The 26,399-nt window shown below is 36.4% G+C and overlaps 1 protein-coding gene across 1 annotated transcript; it reads left to right on the plus strand.

Moving 5' to 3' along the window:
* The first annotated feature begins 8,773 nt into the window (after window positions 1–8,773).
* On the plus strand, window positions 8,774–26,217 carry Akirin2 (akirin 2). The gene is made up of 5 exons (XM_027928212.2): window positions 8,774–9,015; window positions 22,603–22,746; window positions 24,352–24,501; window positions 25,524–25,595; window positions 25,861–26,217. Exons 1-5 carry the CDS (start codon window positions 8,781–8,783, stop codon window positions 25,869–25,871), a joined length of 612 nt encoding a protein of 203 aa, XP_027784013.1. The 5' UTR covers window positions 8,774–8,780; the 3' UTR covers window positions 25,872–26,217.
* The last annotated feature ends 182 nt before the right edge of the window (window positions 26,218–26,399 follow it).

Below are 26,399 nucleotides of genomic sequence, written 5' to 3' on the forward strand. Positions count from 1 at the left end.
TTTGAAACCCATTCTGAACTCTACTCTTGCAGGGTAGAATATTTATAGACAGAAATTCACTGGGCACAGTACACACACCTGCAATTCCAGCTCAGGAGGCTGAGGCAGGAGAATCTTAAATTCAAGGCCAGCTTCAGCAACTTAGTGAGAGACTCTGTCTCAAAATTAAAAATAAAAAGGGCTGAGGATATAGCTCAGTGGTAACATGCCTTTGGGTTAAATCCTCAGTAGCCCCCCACCAAAACAAAATCCACCAGATATTGTCATTGACCCAGGTAAACATTTTTAGATTTTTCTGGACTCCTTTCCTTTATTCTACTTTCTAACACAGGGGGCATCTTAGTATCACTGAGACCTCAGGGAGGACTTGGCATACACACCCGAGGATCATGGCAGAGTGTCATTAGCACATCTACCAAGGAAATGCTACCTAAGGAAACTAGAATATAACTTCTTAAATTAAATATAGTATGAATCACCTGGGGGATCTAGTTAAACTACAGCTTTGAATTCAGTAGCTCCACATGCCACTACCAGGTGGTGCCAATGCTTCTGTTGCATGGGCCACATTTTGAAGAACAAGAAATAAAGAGGAATGAAAAGAACCTGAATTTCTGTCTATTTAAATTCTTGTTAGCAAAACAAGTAAAGGATGTGGTTAATATAATTTAGCAATTGTTCTTGTATTGACTTGTCAATAAGTGCTAGCTGTTTGTAGACACAGTAAAAAACTATTTAGGAAACTAATAAAGATCATATGGACTATATGTCATCCCACAAAACTCGATAGGAACTAATTGACTAAGACAGAAACATGTCTTTTAAAGCATGGTACTCAAATACCAGGTTCCATGGAGGAACAAAACACAGCGAAGCAGTCATAGGTGACATTCTTTTGTGGTGTCTGGAGCATATATTGAGATTTTCCTTTATGGACTACTTGTTCCCTTATGCTTTGTGAAATTTAAATTTATCCATCTCTTTTCTTTCAAGTTTCTTTGTTGTCAAAATCAATAGTGTGGAACACACATTTGGAATTTTATAAACTTAGGTAATAGTCACAACTCTGACCCATTTTAGATTATGTGACCTCAAGCATGACCCACAAGTTCAGTAGTAAAATGGGATTGACACTACTATCTTATAGGATATTTTTATTAGGATATAATAAGAACGTACCTGGGTCATGGTTGAATCTCTATAATTAATGACTTTAATTCCACCCAAATATTACCATCTTGGTTCTAACCCACCTACATAAGTGAAATGTAAAGAGACATACCCTATAACCCAACTTGACTGATTTGGAACCTAGGTGTTCTCTGAGTTTGTACTCTAAAGTTATTTGTGTGCATATCTCCTCCACCAGACCATAAGCTTCCTTGAAAGGGAAAAGTGTCTTTTTTCCTCCTGCTAGGCTTTGTGTTGCAAAACAGGATTTTAGACATAGTAGAGTACTCCATACATGGTTGTTCTAATAAGGAAGACTACCCTAAGAGTTTAAAATGGTTTTTGTGTGTACCACAACCTCATCTTTCATGTTACTATTCATATACCAAAATAAGCTGCCAACATACTAGCTTAACTAACCTGACCACTTTTGTAATTTAAAGATAGAGTGTATTTTAGGAGTCAGAAATCAAACTGTAATCCTGATGTTAAGAGAAAATTCAAGTTGGGCCAATCGATTCTCTCTTCAATGAATAACTATGGCCTTTGTTCCAAAAGCGTCCTGTTTGTGTCAAAAGCATCCTGATTTTTGGATTAATCATGATCAAAATAATAAAGAAGAATTTCTAATTAGAATTGGAATGACAGCTGGTGAATGGCTGGGAGTACCATTTTTGACAGTTTCAGTCTGAACCCTCATTCCTCTTTGTGGAGACATTTATGGGAAGAAGTCTTTGAAACAATGCAATAGAAGATAATGAGAAACCACCCTAGAAATGCAATCAGAAGTGAGAGTTAAGTTTATTACCCAGGAATAAGACAAGTAGATGTCACAGTACCAGTCTACTTGGGAGTATAGGCACAGAGTGATGTGTGTGGAAGGGGACAGTTGGCTCAGAAAATAGACCACAGCAGCCAAAATTGGCCACCGGCAGTCTGATGGACAAGAAGGTCCTCCTGAGATTCTTCCACTACTTCAGGCTTGGGATAATTTTGGAGTTCTTAGCATGAAAAATGACAGCATCATTTACTACAGGTTTGCTATACTAGGCACTATGGTGAGATGTACTGGTTTTGATGGTAATTGGTATGGCTGCTTTCCCCCCCAGAAAAAAAAAATCCACATTATTATGATAAATGGAATTTTGAAAAAGAACCTTCAGGCAAATGTAAGGTAGAAAGTAAGCTTCTTTGAAGGTCAGAAGCATATCTTGTTCCCACAGACCCACTCCATGTCCCACTGCTCAAAGACAAATGCTGTAAGTATTTGCAGTAAGTAAGTAAGTATCTCTAAGATGGGCACAAGTTCTTGGACTTAACTGGCCACCAAGAATAATTGCAGGAAACAAGTTTCAGATAAAATCTAGCAGTTTCTTGGGCACCCAGTGAAGTCCTACCTAGTCTTACACAAGCCTGGAGGGTTGCAAGTGACCAACAATTGGTCCCAGGGTAATGCTTGTTATCAGTTGGTAGGGTTGGAAAGCTCCTGGGGCTTCTTCCTCCATTTCCTTCACACTGCACACCTGCTGGCCCTTATAACAATGGGCTTGTAGGAAGAAGCCCCACACTGGGGAAGCGTAGGCATCATCTCTCTCCAAAAGTCTCATCAGAAAAGGTTCAAGGTGACATCATGGAAGCACAGGATCAAAGGCACAAGAGGGAACGAGAGCCTGACACAGACAGTGACACCAACTCTGAGTCGGACCTGGACATAATCAGGACAATGGAACTGACACCTGCAGCAGAAGGTGTGAAGGCATTCTAGAACTAAATGATTGAATGGGGGCTAGGGGCAACCTTCAGGGCTTAAGATGCCACCAATGGCAACATGGTGTGTTAAACATTTCATCAAATTTTTGCTGTTTATTTTATGCCTGGCACTTTGCAGTGAATAGAAAATGAATGGTCCAAACTATTTCATATAAATTAACTTTCCAAACACCTGAAACTTTTGATTCCCTTGATCTTATATATGATCAATGTGATAATTTCCAATATATTTGTTAGATACTTGATGTGCTGCACTCCAAACCTAGTCTGTACTTTTCTTGATAACTTGGGGTCACCATCTTGTGTTCCTTATTTGAAATTGACAGATAAAATGCAAGACACTGAGTAAACTTTGAATTTCAGCTAAACACAGTATTTGTGACATACTATACTATCAAATTATTCCTTGTTTATCTGAAATTCAAATTTAACTGGGCATCTTATTTTTATTTGTTAAATCTGGCAACCTTACCATTATTAAACAGTGATAATTGAGTTGCATTTGAGATATAGTAGCAATATTTGTCCTGACAGATGTCTCAAGGCTGTTGTGCTTCTGGAATTCTGTAGTTATTTTTTAGTCACTTTCCTTGGTATCCCAAAATTGTATTGCTTGTTGAAGCTAGTGTGTTTTCAATTCCTGTTTCCTTTTCCTTCTATTTGATACTTCTAATGGATTTGGGCTGGGAAATAAGATCCTTAAACACTACTGATTTTCTGTAAAGAGTAGTTTCTGAGCAAGGCTTCGGGTACTTGAGGGTACACACTTAAGTATGCAAATTTTAAAGCAAGAACTTCTTAAAAATCTTGGTGTGTCCAGAGACTAATCAGTGGCTTCTTTCAAAGTTCCCTAGGTTAAGTGAATCTCAGCTTATTTGCTGGAGTGCATTTTTCTCTTATATAAGGAGAAATCAGTCTCTGATGGGGAAGAGATTAAAACTATACAGGAGAATTTTCAGTTATGTTTTTTACCCTTGCATAGGATTCTAGATGTTGTTCCTGAAAATTTTTAGAAAGAACGAGGCAGATTCTGATCCAGCTTGATCATAGGTAATCTTGCCTTGAGTCTCGGGACTGCACAAACAAGGTGACCTCTTGAAATCACTAGCAGAACACAGATGGTCTTTGACTTATGATGGTTCAAGTCACAAGTTTTAAACTTTAAAAAGGTGGTGTAAAAATTATATGCATTCAGTACAAATTGTTCTCTGAATTTTGATTGTTGATTTTCCCCCCAACTAGTGATATGCAATAGAATACTAGCCAGCCACACATCAGGAGGGAAAACAAATGATACTCTACAGTGTACTGTATGGCGAGCTATGATGTTAGGTAGGTTAGAATGTATTAAATACATGTTCTACTTAATATATTTTTACCTTATGGTGAGTTTATTATGATGTAGTCCCACCGTAAATCAAGGAACATCTGTATACAGTTCTGATTACTCTATGATCTAACAATCAACTCAAAATAATGAATACATCCAAAATGATGAAAACAAAAATTAACCAGCATCACATCTATAACATAAAATTCTGTATATTCCAAATATGATGCTTAGAAGAAATTTAGGCCAGACGGCAAATCATATGCAGAAGGAATTACAATGTCTATTCTTCTCTAACTGCACTCATTTACACAATCATTAAACAAAATTTTCTGTCCTAGGCAATCTTGTTTTGAATATAGATTTTAAGTGGTTCCTGAATTAGATTGCTGTTCCTATTACTGAACCTATAATTACTCAAACTCAGCATGAAAAGTCAGCAAACACCTCTCTGTATCTTATGTATTTCGTTAATCCTTGTCATCATAAAAATTGTTTAAAAATGATTTATGGTGGGAAGAGGATCTTTAGGCTTAGGATGATAATACTTGGTGCTACTCAGCTATGTTTACTTTTATAGGCTTTAGTCAAAGAAGAATTAATCAGAATCAGATACTGGGGAATATCTTGGGAGATTTAAGAAAAGTCTAATACCAAGCAAAGATCAGTGTCTAGGTAAAACAGTTTGATTTTCTTTGGAGACTTTTGATAGTGTATGAATCAGAAAAATACCCGATGGTGGCAAAACCCTTCTAAATATTTCAAGTCTTTAAAACTTTCCTTTTACTCACAACAAGAGCAATTCTGATCTGTGTAGGTCACCAATAGCTGCACTATATATTTAGATTCATGTGACCTGATTCAATTTACTAATGTGTGAAATGTAGTTTTCTTTTTCCCCTTCATCCACAAATAAAAATCCACTCATAAGTTGTTAAAACCTAGTTTTCAAATATTATTTTTATTTTCAATTTTAACCTAAGAAATATATTTGTAGGTTTTATTTACCCTCTAACAGCTTTCTTGTACCCCTAAAAGCATTGCTATAATGTTTTAGTAGACACACACACACACACACACACACACATACACACAAATATTTTTGGTACTAGGGATTAAACCCAGGGTGCTCTAGCACTGAGCTGCATCCCCAATTCTGCTATATCCCCTATTCTTTTTTTTTTTTTTTTTTTTTTAATATTGAGAAGGGTCTAGCTAAGTTGCCCAGGCTGGTCTCAAATTTGTAATCCTCCTGCCTCAGCCTCCCACCTCACTGGTATTACAGGCATATACCACCAGGCCTGATATAGTAGATACCTACCTTAAATGATAAGGATAATGGGGGCTAGCTATTAAGAGGAAGATGTAGCCAAAAAAAAATGCTGAAGAAATATTTAGTGGATATTTACTGAAGTTTGCAAAGTTTTATGCTATTGGTAGGAGCAAACAGTGGTGGGAGAGGCAGATCCATCAACAGAGAATAATTTGGCAATGTGGTGAGGATAATAATGAAGATATTGAGATAAGTGTGTCTTTATGAATTTAAAAACCAACTCTGGAGGAGTTAATGCCTAGGCTGGATGTAAAGCAGTCAGGTAGTAAGTGTGGAACACATAGTCTGAGCAAAGAGAAAGAAGTCAGGGAAGGGTCCACCTTGTACTCTTATTTTGTGAAGTAGCCTGTATAGTTCTAGGTAGAAGGAGAGGTGCCCCAGCCCTGTCAGTGTTAAATCTTGACAGCCTTTTGCAGATCTGCTGTGCAGTAGTGACCCCACAAGCAGCTATTATGACTAAACTGTCAAGTTTTCCAGATATCCCCACCAGCATTAAATGCACTTTTTCCTCATTTCCTAGGCAGTCTAGTATATTTCAAATGATAATCACAGTCCCCCTAAATTAGTTTCCACAGCTGCCAAAACAAAGAACTACAAACTGGTTGAGTTAAACTACAGAAATTTACTGGCTCCCAGTTCTGGAGAATAGAATTCTAAGACCAAGGTATCATCAGGGTCGGTTCCTCCTGAGGGCTGTGAGGAAGAATCCATTCCATGTCTCTCTCTTGGCTTCTAATGGCTTGCTGACAGTCTTTGGCTTTTGGTTGTAAATATATCACTCTGATCTCTGCCTTCATGTTCATATGGCATTCTGCCTGTCTTTTTCCACATTTCCCCTTTGTCCACATTTAAAAGGATAACAGTCATATGGACTAAGGATCCATTCAACTCCAGTATGACCTCACCTTAAGTAACTACTTTTGAAATAATCCTGTTTCCAAAGTTACATTCAACACAGTTCAACTTATAACACCCACCCCCAATCTAATTTTTTTTTTTTTTGATACTGGGGATTGAACCAAGTTTGATACTGGGGATTGAACTCAATTTACCATTGAGCTACATCCCTCATTCATTTAATTATTTTATATTGAGACACAGTGTTGTGTGTCTCACTATGTTGCTCAGGATGACCTCAAACTTCTGATCCTCCTGTCTCAGCCTCCGGAGTTGCTGAAATTACAGGTCTGTGCCACTACACTTGGCTTTTCTAATGTAAATTCTATCATGTAAAGTCAAATCCTAATTTCAGAAAATACTTAGATAAACAAATATTTTCTACTCATCTTTAAAATATGTATATTCTATTAATTTCACAGTATCATGGGTTTTATGAGTGTTTAGTAAAAGTTTACTTAATAGATGTCTTAGTTATTATTTCATTAAATGCTGGTCTTTGTAAAGACATTTTTTTCAAACAGCATTATATCCTAAATTAAAATTATCGTGGCTTAGTTATTGACACAGTGTGATCAAAACTTCTCATGGCTGAGGTATTTATTGGACAATTCTATAAATCGAGAATATATTCAATTACTGTTCAAAACTGGTTACAAAGTGTACAAAATGGCTACAAAACATCTGTTGATTACTGAACAAAGGACAAGAGTAAATGAGCATTGGAAGTCAGTATTTGTTATTTATAATCATTTGATAATATGGCATTCACATAGTTTCTTATAGACTGCTGACAGAGAACATGGTAGAGGTCAATACAGTTTCTACATAAACCACTTTTTAAATTAATGCTGAACTCAATTCTTAGTTTAGGTACTTGATTAAAAATACAATTTCAAGAAATATTTTCCCCCTCTGCTTACACAATGGGTCCAATATCAATTACCTAGGCATATCCTTATGTATTCGGATATATATTATTTACTGTGCACAAGATATACACCAAATTTAACAGAGTTAATGCATTTACGGGTATCCCTTGCTTTTTACCCAGAGGAAATAATTTGGCTCTGTATTTTGTTCAAATCCTATTCATTTACAGAAACAAAGCTGGCTTTGCAGAATTAAATGTGTCGGCAAGCAGCTACCTGAGAAGGGCAAAGCACAGAGTTCAGTCAAGGATAATGTAATCTGACACTAATTTGTTCTGTCTCATAATTTCAAATAGATGTTATAACCTGCATCATATTCTGTCCCTTCGATGTGACAAGTTTTGTTTTGGGCACTTTTGATACTGAAAGTAATCTCTCTTGAACTACTAGGCTGGCTGTTTTCTATGTCTCCCTTGTTAAATCACTGTGGGAGCAACTATGCCCGGAGTCTTACAGGTATCTTTAGTGGCTTAACTAGATTTCCTACTGGTTAGCTTCCCTTTCCCTCTCGCCGTCTCAGAGCCTTTTCTTTTTTCTCTTTAGCTCAGTTCCTTTTACTCTTTGGCTGTGTAGGGGATTTAAATTCCAACCCGGAACTCGGAATCGCTCTCCTTGCCCGACGGGAGTCGTAGTTTCTGTGACTCCTCCCTTACCATCTTTCACGCCGATTCCTCCCCACAGAGTAAAACCACAACTCCCAGAATGCATCCTCGAGTGGGCCCGCCTCTATGCGCAGGCGCTCTGAGGCCGCAGGATTTGAATCGGCGGCGTTGTTATTGACGCCATATTGGGGCCGGCGGCGGGTGGAAGAGTCGTACAGTGGAGGGGGAAGCGGTTGGACGTGTTCGTTTGAGCTCCTGCTGCCGCAGCCACCTCGTAATCCCTCCCCATCGGCCGCCGTTCGGAAGCTTCTGAACGTACTAGGGTCTATTGGAAACCGCGTTCCAGCCTCACACCCCTCTGGGTTGGTATCTACTTCCGAAGGGAGCCGGTCTCGGCGCAGGAGCGCCTCTGGCGCTCGAGCGCAAAGCTCGAACGGACGGCTGGGGCAGCCGGAGCCTCTTCCCGAGGAGCGGTGCCTGAGGAGGCGGAAGAGCCCCCCTGACGCGGCTGGCGTGCGTGCCGCCACCGCCCCTCGCGTTCTCGCCCGGACCGGCCCTGGCCACTGCCCCTGCCGCGGAGGCAGCGGCGGCGGCGGCACCTCTTTACTCGGCCGGCGCTCCAACACCCACCTGGCTCCTCCCGATCCCGTCGGCTAGGCTCTCTTAGAGTCCCCGGTCTTCCCCCCTTCCCTCGCCCTCCCCCTCCCCGACCCCACCCGAGCCGGGCGCCTCAGCTGCCTGCGGCCATGGCGTGCGGAGCCACTCTGAAAAGGACTCTGGATTTCGACCCGCTGCTGAGCCCGGCGTCCCCGAAGCGGAGGCGATGTACGCCATTGTCGGCGCCCACCTCGGCCGCTGCTTCCCCGTCGTCGGCGGCTGCAGCCACCGCCGCCTCCTTCTCGGCTGCGGCCGCCTCGCCGCAGAAGTATCTCCGAATGGAGCCGTCCCCCTTCGGCGATGTCTCCTCCCGCCTCACCACAGGTGGGACTGGGCCGGGTGGCTGCCAGGGTGGGCTTGGGGGCGCATGATGAAGCGGGTGGGGTGGGTGCTGGACTGTGGCCCTCGTTCTTAACTAAGTCCGGCGACCACATACGTTTCTTTTAATTAGCCCCCAGAGGTATGGAGGCACAATAGACATGGCCTGATGTTAAGGGAGGGTAGTCGGGAGGTTGAGTGGGTAGGGGCCGTGTCGTGCCGGTATTGTGGAGAAGGGGAAGATCCTTTTCTTTGGGCAGAATCACTGGAATTGAGTGTTTCCGTAGTAAGTAGCGACCCAGCGGAAACGATCAGAGAGGTCGATATTATTCATAAATCAGGCGAGAGAAAGGTCACATTTCACCCGAATCTCGATGTCTGTTGGCCTGAATCAATTGGTTGCAGCTATTAACTCTGGGACTGGGTGGTTTGAGGCGAGACGGCAGCCCCTCCTCCAGTTCAGACATGGCTGACTTTAGTATAGAGGGGGTGGGGGGTGGGGATGGATGTCACTGGGGCGAGATCTAGGCCTGTCATTAATCACCCACAAGAACGCCACTTTGGCTGAGTCAAGATCTGTTTCCCTAGCAGGGTCAACAACAAAGAAAATGCTCTTCCCGAGTACTGTAATGTGATCACACTGGGTCTAGACCTTGGGAAATCTTGAACTTTTAGTGAAATACAAATTGTATTGAAAATTGAGGCTGAGTAGTTGCTTTTCCTTAGAAATGCCTTAATTTCTACTCAAAAAGTATGTTAAGAAAATAACTTAGCCTTAAAAATGAAAATAAAAACCTAAGATTCCAAGGGACTCCAGACTTATTTGCTTTTCATCTTGAAACATTTCCTGAAAGTGACTATGAGGAATGCCTTTGGCTGCTTTTTACAGCAAGTGTATGACCAGGTTTTTTTTTTTTTTTTTTTTTTTTTTTTTTTTGTACTTTAAATTCTTGTGTGCCCCTGGCACAGTCCTAGGATAGGCTTTTGTGGACTTGAAGTGTAAATCCGTTTCCTTTGTGTGTAGCATTCAAAGGTTTTGTGTGTGAGCCTGTGGTAATATCACCCTTAGACAAAGCCTTTTCTTGGCTTGATTTTAAATGTCTTGTTATCATTAGCTTTAAAAAAAAAAGATGGAAATTATATTATCTCTATATTTTGCAACTTGTATTTGGAATTGACTCTACTAAGTGGGTTTTCTTAATGTCACTTTGGGAAAGATACCCTTTCCCAAATCCATGGAGAAACCTCAAATACCTAGATTACTATTTTTGCAATTAAATATTTGATCTGACTTTATGCTCTTTTAGAGTTGTAGCCAGTTTTAAAAGGAATTCACAGAATTTTATTTAATGAGGATACCTAAACTGTCTTTTATGTGAAGGCATTCACATAGGCATTGTTAGGCATTACTTAAAAACAAGAGAACCACCATTGACAAGAATGAGTTCCTTGTTGACATTTTGATTGTCTTTAGTGAAATATCTTTGAAAACTGAAACATCATGGGATCTATACTTAACTACTAATAAAGCCATTTCAAAGTAGCTGGAATAAACCAGCAATAAATTTAACTGGAGGTAGTGGATTAATACAGTCTTAGGTTTGTGAGTTAAAAAATAACTAAATGCTGTTTAGTCCAGCGTATAAACACCAGGGAGCTATATAACATGTTCCCTCACTTTAATGGGAACTTAGAATTGTGATCCTTTTGCAAATTAGTCGTTTCAGTGATATATTTGTAGCATTGATTAATACATTGGGCTCCTCATTATCTCAAATTTCAAATGAGTGAGCTGCAATAGTAAAAATCAGAATAATTGCTATTGTTAAAGCCAGCTGATTCAAATTCACATTCAGTTTCTGAAATGTTCTTATATTTTAATTTTCAAGGTGTTTTTTGACATCAATGTTGGAAGTTTGTTCATACCCTGGAGCCTAAAATCACATCCTAATTGATTTTTATTGAGTTTGCTAAAAATTATTTAGCTATTTCAGCTAATTGGAATATTAACTTAAAATGTTGACTGGAGAAAAAGTTAAATTTGCTGAAGTTCTGATTTGCTAAATGTTAATTTTTTACTGTAATTTACGACACTGAAAAAAGGTGTCTTTTATGACCAGTTTGGGGTATGCTTCTGTCTTGTTTTATAATAATGTCATAATGGGAACTGTAGTATTATTCAGGTGTCCCAGAGCTTTCCCAGTTTTCCTGTTTCCAAACTTGAAAATAATTTTTTTCCAAGCACCCAACTTTTAGATTTTTATTTTAACAGTGGTGATTCCTAAAAAAACAACTTTATATGAGTGAATGCCCATCTTTAGCTGAAATAAGTAGAACTAGGATTGGAAGTAGACAAGGCTTACTAAATTCAGATTGACAGATTGCTAAATTGTTTTCTTTTCACTTCAGTTGAGTTCAGTGTAATTTAAATAAATTTAGAACTAGAGAACACATATATAGTATACAGTTTATCATCGTTCTCCTATGGATACTTCCATACCAGTTATTTCTCATGGGTGAAGCTTAAGTTATGATATGGGTTATTAGTAGTATCAGGAACTGGGACATCTGCTTTAAACCCTAGTTATTATTCTAGTTATTATTTTAGTCATTCCAGGAAGGTGATTCCAAGTTTGACTTAATGACTGTTTTTATTTAAGTCAATATTTTTCAAACTTTTGAAATTTAATAACTGGGAAAAAAGAATAGTGGAGCTGAAGGAAGTCAAGCTTGCTTTCTTATCCTCAAGACTTAGAGCTTTTATTATCTTAATTAACACTGTGGGTTTTTTTTAGGAGCCCCTTACAGCATGTCTCAAACCTGTTTTTGGGGACACCTGAGTTTACTAATTCAGAAGTACAGTCTAGGACAGGATCAACAAACTGGCTTTGCTTTTGTATTAGATTGGGAACTAAGAACATTTTTAATATTTTTTAAATAGTTGGAAAATTATTTTGTGATGCAGAAAGTGATAAAAATCAAATAGTGTCTATAAATAACAATTTTATTAGACACAGCTATGCTCGTTATTTTATCAAGTTCTGTTCATTGCAGATGATAATGGCAGGATAGAGTAGTGACAGATTATTTTGCCCTAGAGCTTTGAATTTGTTGACCGATCCTTTACAGGAAAAGTTTATGTACTCTGGTTTAGGGTGTTAGCAGTGAGGCTTATAATACTCCTGAGTGTGTAAAGGAAAAAGAGGATGATGAGTGAAGATGGGTAGGGGGAGAGAAGCATTAAATATGGTTGCAGAAGTGAATGCCTCCCAAAACTTTCACTTCTGTTGAGTTCAGTGTAATTTAAATAAATTTAGAACTAGACAAGTTAGTTGAAAAGAAATTCAAAGTGTTCTATCCTTTTCTATTGGTTTTTGAAACATCTATATTATTATCATTTAGCCAAGATTGTCATGACATTCTCAAGAAAGAAGTTATTTTCATAAAACCAAAATATTATGCAACATTACAAGAGACTGTCAGTCAAATCCAACACATTGTTTTCATAATTGTGCAGTGAATTAATGGTCTGGTGAAGAGAGCCTTCTGTAGATGTGTCAACTTCTTTCTCAGTTTGTTAGGCACATTAATACACATTGTTTATGGCTTGGTACCATTGCTCTAGTTTGTCTTAGGAATTGAGTTGGATGAAGAGTTAAATTCCTTTGTGAGAACTCATTGTATTTGCTGGAAACTTGCCATTAAAAATGGAAACTACAGCTTGTGAATGGGGAAGAGTTTACAGGAACATAGATTGTTCACTAGACATTGATTGCTTGCCTGCAAACAGAGACACCAGCTGGTTTAAATGAAATATAAATGGTTCTAGGCAAACAAATGAGATGTCTGTTGGAGGAGGCAACATCTCACTTCAGATGTCATTTATTTGAGCCAGAAGTTTTTTTTTTTTTTTGGTTTTGTTTTAATATTTTGTGGTTATTTAGACAGCAGTTAACTTCTAATTTCTTAGTGGATTTGACAAATAAGTGTTTTTAATGATCTTTGTATTATGGATTTTTAAACCTAATATTTTATTTATGACTATATATGTAACTGCAGTTATTTTATAGTTCTATAAATTATGCCTTTAAGAATCCAAGTTGGAATTGGGCTGTAGTGCAGCAGTACAGCAAGCTAACATGCATGAAAACAATGAGGACATGGTTTTTATCCTCAATACTGCAAAGTAGAAGAAAAAAAGAATCCTTTATAACCATTAAAAACAGTATAGTTATATTCATTTTGGGGGGGAGATGGAAGGTAGAAAAATGAAGCCAAACTTAGCACAGAAAGATGTAAGCTACATACAACTAGTTCAGAGGTTAGCTCCCTTTTTAGGTATGGATGCTATCAGCTCAGAACTACAGAAACATAATCTGAGATGTAAAGGAGAATAACTTCTTGTTATTGAATGGCTTTATAGGAAAAATAGGCTAAATATACTGAATATTACTCATATAAGTCTTTCCTACTAAGTGTTGAGATGTAGGGATAAAAACACTTTAGTTTTGAAAGACTGAAAATAAAGAGATTAAGGGGAACTGTCCAGTTTTGAGTATTTTTGCTATCTAAAAGAGAAGTTTTCTCCTACAAAAATGCAGAGTAATAGCATGAGTTGAGTTTGCACCTTTTGGATAGTTGGTTCATGAAAATAGTAATGGCATTGGGGGTGGGTATTTAAAGTCCTTATAACTGAATTTGGTAATTAGCAATTTGTGATTCTTGGAGCTCTTACCATTAACATTGTGCCTAATACAGATGACTCACGGAATGTTCTCTGTGCATATGTGAATTTCTTGCCTTTGAGAAGATAACCTACTTTTTAAAAAGTATGAATGGGAAACACTTATTTAAATCTGTATGTACCAGCCTGGCATTTGTAGATATAACTAATTATAAATAGTGTAAAAATGGCCTCAGAGTTATTCTTATCTGTCATAATGTTTATCACAAATAAAACTTCAAAATGTTGAATTTTTTGAGTTATTCAGACCTTGGCATTTCCTAAGGCTCTTTGAGGTGCTAAAGTTTGGGGGGGGGGGTTCAGTTTTGCGCATTAGTTCTGTATCACTTTTTTCTTTTAAGCACTTGAAATATACTTGTCAGTATTTTTTCTAGATGGTAAACATAAGACTGCCTGCATTCCAATATTATAGTTCACAAAAATTTTACCATTATCATAGATTTGCTCATTTAAAGAAACATTTTCAAAACTTTACAGAATTTTGAGGAGAAAACATTTTGTAATGAAGTTCTAAGATATTTTCTAAAAGAATTGAAAAAGACGAAATGGTATTGCAACTACATTAAACAGGGAATCCTTGAGATAATTTAAAATTCTAGTGTATGTTCCTTTGTTAATTTTGATATTTATTTTAGGATTGTTGTCAGATTTTTACAGTAAAATAGACTTTGTAATCTTGGGAAGGTAGAATTTTTAAGAATGTGGTAGTGGTTGTGGTATTTGACCTTCTAGCCCTAGAAAAGCAGCATAGAATATACTTCTAGTTTTGTAGTATAGCTTACTTCTATCTTTTCCTTTAAAAGTTGAGTAAGTCAGTTTTTTATCTGTGAGATGTTATGGGCAAATCATACTGAGATATACTAGTGCTTTGGAACATTGTGATTTTATCAAAATTCTTTTCATTAGAATTTTGGGATTTGATTTAATTATATTCCTAGGTCTCATGTACTTCATTGTTTCCCCACTGTATTTAAAAATCTAAATTTCTCCTCTAATAAGTCACTTTTTCAAGTTCATCAGAATCCCTTTTGTGGTCTAAATTCTGTGCTGGTTAATCAAAGAACTATGTCTCTTGAGGGGCTGATAAATCGGCCATTATTGATGAATTCCATCCATAGGCTGGCTAAGCTTGAATAAAATGTAACAAAGATTTTTTTTTAAAGGTGTTAAAGCTTGTTTATATTCTGACCTTGGCATTCATTTTCATTTTTGTTAAGGTTTATTCTTACAAAACTCCCTCCCAAAAAGTCAAACGGAAGGGGAGAAAGGGACTTGGAAGGGGAGAAAGGGACTTAGAAGCGTTAGTTTTTGTTTTTGTGTTTAAAATAAGAGGGTGTTATTAAACTGACTTAGCAACTGAAGAATAGAATATGAAGTGGGATTTGAAGAAAGTCTATCAAACATTACTGTTCCTGAAATTGCTTTTTAATTGTTAATAGGGGATTGCCTTGTTCTTAATGCTAAGATATAATTTTCTGGAAGAACTTTTTTATTATTTTTTTAAAAAAATGGTGCATTATGGTGGTATATAATGGTGGGATCTGTTGTTAGTACGTTTGCAAATATAACAATATAATTTGGCCAGTATTATTCCTGAGTATTTCCCCTTTCCTACTCCCTCTCCATGGTCCCTATCCTACACTGATTTCCTTTTGATTTTCATGAAGTCCCCTCTCCCCACCTTTCTTTTCCTTTTTCTTCTCTACCTCTGAAAGTACTTTTCTCAGTGTTAAAATTGGTTTAAAAGTATGGGAGATTTTAGTTGCTATGCCGGGATTGGGGAATCTGGTGCTCATTGTAACAGCCTCCAGTGGCCCAAGGTAGATAATGGTACATTATCAGAGGCTGGCATTATAACGCCTTGTACATGTGTGGCAATGCTGACCTCATTTAGAATAATTCTTAACATTTAAAACAATAAGACATTCTCATAGGAGCTAAATACCTGTCGTAAGAGAAGATAGATAGTGTAGAGCCACTTTAGCCATCCCTTAATATAAATTTAAATTTCTGGATGTAAAATGAAGATTTCTTACCTGTTTTGCTATAGCCAGTGATCATTGTTTCAGGGCTCTAGATGGAAATTATGCTCTATTATGTTTACTACCTTCTTGATAAGCAAACTCTTTGAAGTTTCAGGGTGTGAAAGAATTACTACGTAGTTGTTACCCCTCTGTTCTGACATCTGCTTTTTAAAAATCAGTTTCCTCATTGTAATATATTGTAATTTTAGGTGCTTATGGAATACTGTAGTATTACACTATTATACTGTAGTTTTACAGTACTAGAGAGCAATAGATATTAACAGCTTGTGTCTTGAAGTCAGAACCTTATCGACACTAACTTTTTAGAAACAAGACATTGAAGCAGAGCCTCATTTTTATCACCTATAAAAATATACACACCTGCCTCATTGAGTGAGGAAATAGTCAAAATAGAGCAACCTCAAATGGAACTTTTAACATTGTCCCACAATACCACATTTCAGTTAAATAACCTTGTCCTTAATAGAGGCCATCAAATTTTTAAGTTTCCCAATACCTATACTATGACATTTGTGCCTATCCTATTTTTATTTTAGTATCATTGAAGGTTAAAGGAAATGATGAAAGCCCTTTACACATTAAGGGAAGGATTTCCCCCCCCCCCCTCGAAAGGAACTTTATCCTCTTTATTATTATTTTTTTTTTTCTCAACTGGATCTTTGCTTTTGAAATGAAATATTCTCAGGCCTCCCATTGGAAAATAAGTAAAACATCATCTTCCTCCTGCTGTCTTATATTCCTCCACTTTAAAACCAAATTAAAAGAGCTTTCAAGTCGCCTGCTTCTATTTCTTTGGTAATCAACTCCTAATGTATTTGTGCTTCAGACAGCTCTTGTCAAGTCACCAGTGAATTCCATGGCACTTAGTTCTCTGGTTTGACCTTTTTTTTTAATAGTATTCACCCTGTTGACATGCTCCTTTTTTTTTTCTTCTGTGATCACATTGTTTTCTTCCACCTCTCTGGCTGCTCTTTCTGTCTTCATCTGGCCATTAAATTTAGGAGTTCTTTAGTTTCAGGTTCAGTTCCATGCCTATCTTAATAGCTCCCTTGACACACATGATGCACAATAATTTATACCTTTAGTTCAGAGCATTTCTTTTTAGTTCTAGCCATGGGGAATTTGAACCTTTTATTGTCAGATTTTCCCAGTAGCCCCCCACCTCCCACCCGAAATCAGAATTTTTGTAAAATCTGTTGACTTTTGGCAATACTAGGGATCAGACCCTGGCCTTATACATGGTAGTTAAGCACTCAGCGACTAAGCCACATCCCCAGCCCACAAATCTGTTGATTTTTAAAAGCTTACAAGTAATTTATAAAGTACATGGGATAAACAAAAGATGCCAGTGGGATTCCAGTCAATTCCAACACAAGTTATAATAGAAAAGTAAACACGTTTGTTCATCACCAAATGATAGTGATTAAATTTTAGAAAGAAAGTATGTTAGGAGAGATGACAGAAGCAGTATATATAGTGTCATGTAGTAAATCTCAGTAGGTCTATTCAACTTAAATTAATTTGCAGATTTTCCTAGGTATGTCTAACTTAGAACTTACAAAACCATTCAGGTGAGGGTGGTAAAATGAATTTAGCTCATTGGCTTAGGTATTTTTGTAATTATTCCAGCTGTCAATGCTTTCCTTCCCCTCTCCATTCACTAGTAAGAACTACCTTTTTTTTTTTTTTTAAGTCACATTAAAAGAGTTACTTTAAACAAGGACTAGACACTAAAGTACCCATACATAGTTCCAGACAAGTAATATAAATCAGTGATGGAAACTAGGTGGGTATTAGCAAATTCCAGTCTTGCTATGGACTAGCAGCTCTGCCCATCAGAATCTACATTTTAAGAAAATTGCCCAGTATGGCCATAAATTCACACCTATTTTTTTTTTTTTTTTAAGTATTCAAGTTAAACAGGGCTTGATTTGGTCTGCAAGTCACCCATTTATAAATTCTGGTTTCCAGGTATACTCAATTTTGGTGGGTGTTGGGGCAGGCTGGGTAGTGCCCTAGCAAGTCATGATAGGAAATGGGTTTGTACTTCAGCTTGATTGTGCTGCTCTAGAGTCTCAAAGAATTTGTTCTCTCAGTCTTTGCAGACTGGCTGAGGTTCTAAATTTACATTATATATTTTACTTTACAAGGTGTTCATTTTCTTACAGTAGGAAGAAAAATTATAATCACTACAAGGTCACGGTATATTATTTCATTGATACTAAATAGCCAGTGATAATTTATTTGACATAAGTGATTGGACTTGTCAGAATCCTATAGATAAATCTAAGTTACTTTGCCTTCATGCCTCAGGTGGGGGTAGTAGGGTAGGAGCTGGACCTCTTGCTTCTGAACCAAATGGAACCATGCACACTTTGGGTTTTGAATTTTGGATGGTTCAGTTTCCTTTCTTTTCCCTGTTCACAGACTTAAAATTTCTTAGCTTGTAAGCTATTTGAGAAGATACCTGTAAGTAGTAAGATTCATGCTAATCTAGATAGCGGTTAAAATTTTAGCTGTACATTGACTATGTGATGTTAGAATTTGGTTCCAGATCCAAGAATATAAGAATTACTTTAGTTTCTAAACAGATGTTCCTGGGAAGATAGCTGGTTTTTGAAGGTGTATCTACATAGTAACCTCCATTTGTATATGTTTTAATTTACAAAGTGGACATGACAATGTATAATATGCATTTCAAAACTACAGATTTGTTCTATTACTGTATTTGAAACAATTTCTTAGTTTTTGGTCTTAATGGCTACTGTAGATTTTCTGAACTTAATTGTACAGATTTTTCTTATCATTTGTATCCCTATTTAGAAATGACAAACTTTCAGGACTTTTTTTTTAGGGTTTTTTTTTTTTTAATGTTTTGTTTTTGAGGAGGGGCCTAGATACCCATTTTTACCCCAAAGATACTTCCTAGAGAAATAAATGCCAATCAAAGTGATATAAAAGGTTATCTCATACATATAAACTTAAAACTGTTCATGAAACATTAATGTTTGAGCTAGTAATTTCAGTGGGAAATTAAAGCTTTATGGGTCTGGATGGAGCACAATTGAATTTCACATACTTTTTTTTTTTTTTAAATTCATGGATCCTAGAAAGGTATTTGTCACTTCTCTCTTCCCCAATTTGTGGTACTCCTTTAAACATATTTTTAGTTGGTTCTCTGTCCAAGCTCCTTGCCTTTAACACAGTCCCATCTTGATACTGTTTTTCTTATTCTCATCAATTCAGCTGTTCAATTTTTTTTTTAAATCCCATAACTACTTTCTCATGTTTGATTGTCAAATCTTATTCATTATATCCAGGGATTTTAAGGCATCAGTGGAAACTAAAAAGAGGCTTTTGGGGGGTGAGAGTGTACCAGGGGTTGAACTCAGAGGCCCGCAACCACTGAGCCACATCCCCAGCCCTGTTTTGTACTTTATATTTAGTCACAGGTCTCACTGAGTTGATTGGTGCCTTGCTGTTGCTGAGGCTGGCTTTTGAACTCCTGCCTCAGCTGCCGAGATTATAGATTTGTGTCACTGTGCCCACCTGAGGCCCCACCTCCATTCACCTAAATTAAAATATATATATATATATAGAGAGAGAGAGAGAGAGAGAGCGAGCGAGAGAGCGCAAAGGAATAAGTGCTGACTCATTTTTATGACTTACCTATTAAGGAGGGGACTTTTATTAGCAATTTTAGCAGCATTTACTAGATTGGCGGATGAAAATCTTAGAGTCAGAATTTGCGGTTCTTTTACTTAATAGTTTATGATAAAAGAGTAAAGTTTTTGAGATTTTAGCAGCTGATAATGCAAATGAAGCTTTGACATTTTTTAAATGGACTGTGTGTTGGCAACACAGTGTCAAATGTTGCATATTCTTAGAATATAATACTTAAGAGTATGTAAATGTGCATAAACTTGCTAGTTTGATAGAGAAGGCTTGAGAGAACTTTTGGAGTGATGGATCTAAATAGCTTAAGTAGACAAGTATGGAAGGCATTCATCAAGCTGGTCTAGTAGCACCTTATGTCAAATATCTAGGTTTGGCCTATCAATATGAGTTGTAAAATATTGAATCTGGGAAAATTTTTTGAGTTAATCATCTTTAAAACAGTTTAAACCCTTGAACTGTGAGCTTGAGGCTTGTAGTTAGCTGTTTGTGACTTGTGCTACTGAGATCTTGGCCAAGTTAAAACGGACAATTTTTCTGCATAACACTGTAGATCACGTTACCAGTATTAGAACATTTGAGGGCACAGTGTGGCTTAGGTGACATAGTTGCATCATATTAGATGTGAAAAGCAGTACAGGCAGGCAATAGCATTCAAAGTTCTTCAGCTCTTTAACTGACAGTATCAAGTGTTGGCAAGGATGTAGAGCAGCTGGAACGCTTAATACAGTTAAGGTGGTAGGAATGCAAAGTGGTAAAATCACTCTGGAAAACATTTTGGTAGTTTCTTACAAACTAAAACCATTTGCTTATGAAGTCAATCCCATTCCTAGGTATTTACCTAAGAAAAATTAAAATATGTTCACCCTAAGACTGGTACGTGAATATTCATAATAGCCCTAAATTGAAAAGAATCCAAATGTCCTTTAATGGAATAAATTAGTACATACGTGTATACACCACAAAATAAAAAGAAATTACTGATTCATTCAACATAAATGAATCTCAAACATATGAACTTAATACAATATAAAATCTATGTAAATAGTTGTTAGGTTATGTTTTTTTAGAGAATAATGACAAGAAAAATGTACTACCTGTACAGATGTTATTTTTTAAAAATACTTTGCTCTCTGGTTGTTTAAATCTACAGATACAGAACCATGGATACAGAGGGCCAGCTGTAATAACAAGTTGAGTGTTGGCAAATGGTGGTTGTGTGTGTGTGTGGGTGGGGGAGGGGTGAGATTAACTGCAAAGGAGGAGCCTGAGAAAACTTTTGGAGTGATGAAGGTTGTGATGGTTCCAAGACTGTATGTACTTTGTCTGAACTCAATCATATATTTAAATTGGTGAATTCTGTCATTTGTAAATTATACCTTAAAATTCTTGTTAGTGATGTCAGTTAAGTATCAGGTGATGTGGAGGTTTACAAAGCTAAATTTCAAAAAAATTTACTGTATCGTAATCCTGGGTTTGTTGCAGACATTCTTTCCGTATATTTTAGTTGTGCTTTCATTGATTTGGGTGTGAAGCCAGCAGCAAAGGAAGACTGAAGTAATCTGAGAATGGCTATGTAATAATCAGTGAATATATACACATGTATGTGTCACACAAAAGGTAGATGTTAAAGTCAAGTTATTCTGAGCTAGTAGCTCCTTAAGTTTGGTTGTGAATAAAATTTAAGATGCACTGAATGATACATTTGATCAGGATGTTAGTACTAGCTTTGAACAGAAAGTGATAAGTGAGTGAAACTTGCTGCTTGTCATTATCAGAGATCAAAATATCACCTTTAAAACCTTTTAGAATATTATTACTGAAAGGAGTTCTGTTGTTTAAAAAAGTATTTATGCTTGCCCTGATTAATAAAGTATGTTGTATTAGTTTTATTGACACCTCTGATGAATATTAGGAAACCCATTTATATCTGGGTTAACTTGTCATTCAATAGAGAGTAATTTTAATTCACACTGGTTAACTTCATTTTAAAATTATGAACTATTTCACCTAAATGGAAGACTGAAAGTAACATAACCCATATTAAACAAAATGTGAACACCTTAAAAAAAATGTTAAATACTAAAGCCAACACAACCAAACTGAAGCTAAATCATTCCAATGTGTGCTTTTGTATTTAAACCACAAATTCATGTACAAACATTTTGTTTACAAAGTTAAATTATCTTTTGCAGCTTTTTTTCCCAGTTAAAATACTGCTTTAGGGAAGTTTTCATGTTTTAAAGCTTCACTGTACAATCAAATGTTAAAAGTTATACTGTACTATGAACTTTTTATTAAGTTGTTGCAATTTCATTTTTGCTTAATCTTGTTTTGGATTAGGATTAGTAAGCATAGATAATTTATTAATTTGGGAGCAGTGGGGGTAGTGGAAACCTTAGGAACTTTTTGGAGAGGCCAAATGGTAACTATTTTGAATTACAACTCTTTCTGAAATAAATCATACTGACTTAAAGACACACAGGATAAATTTTACCTATTTTAATGGCTGTGATTAAATATAACTGCATTGTGGTATAGTAGTACTTATTTATTAGGAGAGCCTGTTATACTCTATAAATGTTTTTCCCCAGAGATTGAGAGTGTTTTACTGTTAATGCTGGAATATTCGTAGGTTCTTCCCAGCTTAATATTAATGGCCATAACTATTTTATGTATGATGATATTTTAGTAACCACCTACTGTTACTTCTCACCAGTGTATGTTGCGTATACAGAATCCTCCCTCTTTTAATTATTTATGGGCTTGGCAGTATATCTTCATTTAATAGTGCTAAATGTGGTGAATAAATGAGCTTGAGTTTGGGACTCTTAAGAATGTTTTTGTACTCCCTGACCATTATTTGGAACAGAAACTTATTTTTTTTGCTAGTCAGTGTTCCAAGAAGTATTTCTGTTGAATAGCTGAATTCCAGGTGATGTGTATATGCTGTTTTTGAGCAAGTGTCTCAACATGTACTAAAACGAATACCTCCAAAAATATCAGTCTTCTGTAATATCTGAATGGAATATTTGGATAGATTGGACCTACTAAATAATTGTTAGAAAGCTGACCTTTCTTTAACTTCAAAGTTTTTATCTTGCCAAATTTTAACTCTCTTTCTTTTAGAACAAATTCTGTACAACATAAAACAAGAGTATAAACGCATGCAGAAGAGAAGACATTTAGAAACTAGTTTCCAACAGACAGATCCAGGTTGTAGTTCTGATGCACAGCCACATGCATTTCTCCTCAGTGGACCAGCTTCACCAGGTAACAGTAAACTTTAATACATGAAAAGAAATATTATTCACTATGGGGAAAGTTTAATCCAAAATCAAGCTCCTTTCTCCCCCAAGATTAATAATATGTTTATACGCATGTGTGTAATGGATAATATCTTAAAAATATGGTACAAAATAAGTAATCACAACCTAGATTCCCACTAACCAAAGACAATCACCTAGCCTCCATTTTAAAGAAAATTTAACAGTATAGCCTATGCTTTATTAGGTAACTTGCATGGCGGATGCTCTGCCCTTTTATGGTTTTCCTTGATTACTTAACTGTCAATTAGATTATGAAGTTCTGTTAACAGAATTTAAAGAAATAACCCTGTATACATAATTGTCATACATTTGTTTTATTGGGATGGATTCCTGAAGGTGAATTCTTAACATATCTTGTTAGAGGGACTTATTTATTTGCAGATAAACTTTATTGGGGACCAGATGTGAGTGGGTGAATCCCCAGGGTAAGAGGAGGTGAGGGTGGGACCTAGACTGTATCAACAAGAGACCAAGATCATTATCATTTCATTGTCAATTTACTTCTTAGATGATCAGTTAACAGGCAGCCTTCACAAAGGGGGAATTTGAAAGTAAGATAGTAATTATGAACTAAAGTTGGTATACTTTACTCTGGTAAATAGATATGGGTGTAATAAATACAGTTAACTGGTCCTAGCCATGCAGGTTGTAAGGAGCAAGAGAATTGAGAGGAATAGGAGGCACTGGGGCACACAAAGCAAGATGAAAACAGTTGACAGCAGATGTGTGTGTGCTTGTGTGTTTATAAAGTACTTGCAATGATGTAACAGATGGCCATCATAAACCTGAGTTCTCAAAAAGATAAATGTCAATACTTTTAATCTGGGAGTGATGTTTTTGAAAGATCAAAGTGCCTTAAGTTATTCTTGAAGAGGAATGCATTTCTGAAGAAATTCTTTATATGAAGTATTTCACTCTCTGATAATGCCATATCTAGATTCCAGAATGTTCTCTAGAGTAAATTTCTATAAAGGGGATCATGCTGTACTTTTAAAAAAATTAATCTTTTTTTAAATGATGGAAAAACCCCTCTAAATTAGAAGAGTTTGGAAAATGAGGGTAGTACTTGTATAAAAATGGTGGAATAATAATCCCCGGTTTCTTGTAAGACACTTACTGAATGTCTTTTTAAGTATGTAATTATTTGTTAACTCTTAATATAAAATTAAGTTGGTCATTATTTCTTTTTGGAAAGTTTGTAATCTGTTCACTAAAACCCTTTATGGTAGGATATGTGCTAGAATGGAGTTAAGTTTTATAATGGGACTCACCCGTCACTGGAATGTTTTAAAGCTTTGTCCACTCATCTGAGAATTTTCTCCTTATATTTTATTACCTCATGCTGTTTGTAGAGTCTCAAGCTGATAGAATTATTATTGCTTTTAAACCTGTTGTTAGACTGCTTGGGAAATCCTATGCTAAAAACTGATTTTAAAATAGGATTTAATATCACTATCAAAAAAATATCTAGATGAAATCTCTTTAGATAGAAGATGCGTACTATCATGGCCCTAAATCATCAGGTATTTTTTGTTCACATTGTATATAGGGACTTCATCTGCAACATCCTCACCATTAAAAAAAGAACAGCCCTTATTTACTCTACGGCAGGTTGGGATGATCTGCGAACGTTTGTTGAAAGAACGCGAAGAGAAAGTTCGAGAGGAGTATGAAGAAATATTGAACACAAAACTTGCAGGTAATACGAGTTTTTAGAGTATCTCAGAAGCTCATTGTAAGCAGTGCATTATTTCTCATGTGTACATTGTATCAGTTAAATTACACTGTTCTGTACACTGGTACACATGTTTTCTGGGAACAAGGAATTTCATTTTAATAAAGGACATCAACCGCCTTCTAGCTATGTACCACCTTAGTGACCTCAGGAAAGAGTTTTGTAGATTAGCAACAGTATTAGTGATTTTATATTTTTCTTTTCACATACGAATCCTGTGCTATTACTATTTCAGTTTAGTTGTGGATTTTTGGATTTATATCTTTCACAATAACTTTGTTATTTTTGTTTTAAAGAAGAGAATTTTTTAATATTTATTTTTTTAGTTTCCGGTGGACACAACATTTTTATTTTTATGTGGTGCTAAGGATCGAACCCAGTGCCCCGCGCATGCCAGGTGAGCGCGCTACCGCTTGAGCCTCATCCCCAGCCCCAATAACTTTTTTTTTTTTTTAAAGACAGACAGAGAGGGAGGGAGAGAGAATTTTAATATTTATTTTTTAGTTCTTGGCAGACACAACATCTTTGTATGTGGTGCTGAGGATCGAACCCAGGCCGCACACATGCTAGGCGAGGGCGCTACTGCTTGAGCCACATCCCCAGCCCCCCAATAACTGTTATCAATGTAAATATTTTTAATGTATGGTAATTTGATCATGTTTCTAATTTTAAGCTCCAGATTTTATTATAGCTATTAATTTGCTCATAATAATTTTTTTCTTGATATCTGATTAGAAAACATGTTGTTTTTTTTTTTTGTTAGGCTTTGTTGACATATTTCCTCTCACTGTAATAAACTGCTGTTCATAGACAACTTAAAATAAAACTTTGGTTATATCCTAAGCTTAATGCTGTCTGATACACTATTACTACTGAGTTTATTATGTGTCAACTTTGAATTGTTTCAGATATTTTCTACTTGTAGTTATCTGATTTTATTAGGCCATTTTGCAAATCATGTGATGGACATGTCCCTTTATTTATAGAACAATATGATGCATTTGTGAAGTTTACACATGATCAGATAATGCGACGATATGGAGAACAGCCTGCTAGTTGTAAGTACTTGCCTTTGAATTATAAATCGAAAACAAAAACATCTATTAAAAAGAAAATAATTATTTTCGTATTCAAGAATACACTTTTAACAGAAAATGATGGAGAAAAAGCCTGGAAGGAATAAGCACACAACTTTTGTAAGGCTTACTTAATTATCTAGGGGCAGTATCTGGAACGAATATCTAATGTATTTTAATTTTGCTATGAAAATATTTAAATTTTGACATGTTCTTTGCACTAATTTTCCTTTTCTCCTCTTTCTAGATGTTTCATGAATCAAGTTTTCTGCAATTGTGGGCTGCCTTATTTCTTGTTGAGTTGTTGCAGGAGGTCCCAATTTCGACATGCAACAATGCCAATATTCCCTGTGAATGCAGGTTATGTCAAGCTTTCGTCAGTGGCAACCACTCTTAGGCAGCAGCAACTGGTTTTGGAAATTTCCCTGATGTCAGTACCACCTGGATGTGGACCTTTGCTACCTGTATTAATACCAGTGGCCTCACTTTGCTGTATCATTACAATTTGGCTTCTCATATTAATATGTTTGAAAAGGATTAAAGCTGGTATTCTAGAACATGCCCTTCATTGGTTGTGTAAATAAAACTGTAGAATGATACTTCAGATGAAGTTAGTGTGATTTTAATTGTGCACTACAACCAAACTGTAACCAGTTATTAATAATTTAGAATGTAATCCCAGGACAATATTGAGCAAATAGCCTACAGTACTTCCTGTCAAATAGTGAAGGAGGAGGGCATTTCTGTATTCCAGGACTTCTTGGGGTTTCAGAATGGGTTTATATG

This window comes from Marmota flaviventris, chromosome 6 (assembly GCF_047511675.1).
Source record: "Marmota flaviventris isolate mMarFla1 chromosome 6, mMarFla1.hap1, whole genome shotgun sequence".
Taxonomy (NCBI): Eukaryota; Metazoa; Chordata; class Mammalia; order Rodentia; family Sciuridae; genus Marmota; species Marmota flaviventris.

Excerpts from the sequence above, each read along its gene's own strand:
- Akirin2 (XM_027928212.2), top strand. The coding sequence starts at position 8,781 with ATGGCGTGCGGAGCCACTCTGAAAAGGACTCTGGATTTCGACCCGCTG. Across the intron at positions 9,016-22,602 it reads CTCCTCCCGCCTCACCACAG|AACAAATTCTGTACAACATA; the intron begins GTGGGACTGGGC and ends TCTTTCTTTTAG. Across the intron at positions 24,502-25,523 it reads ATTGAACACAAAACTTGCAG|AACAATATGATGCATTTGTG; the intron begins GTAATACGAGTT and ends CTTTATTTATAG.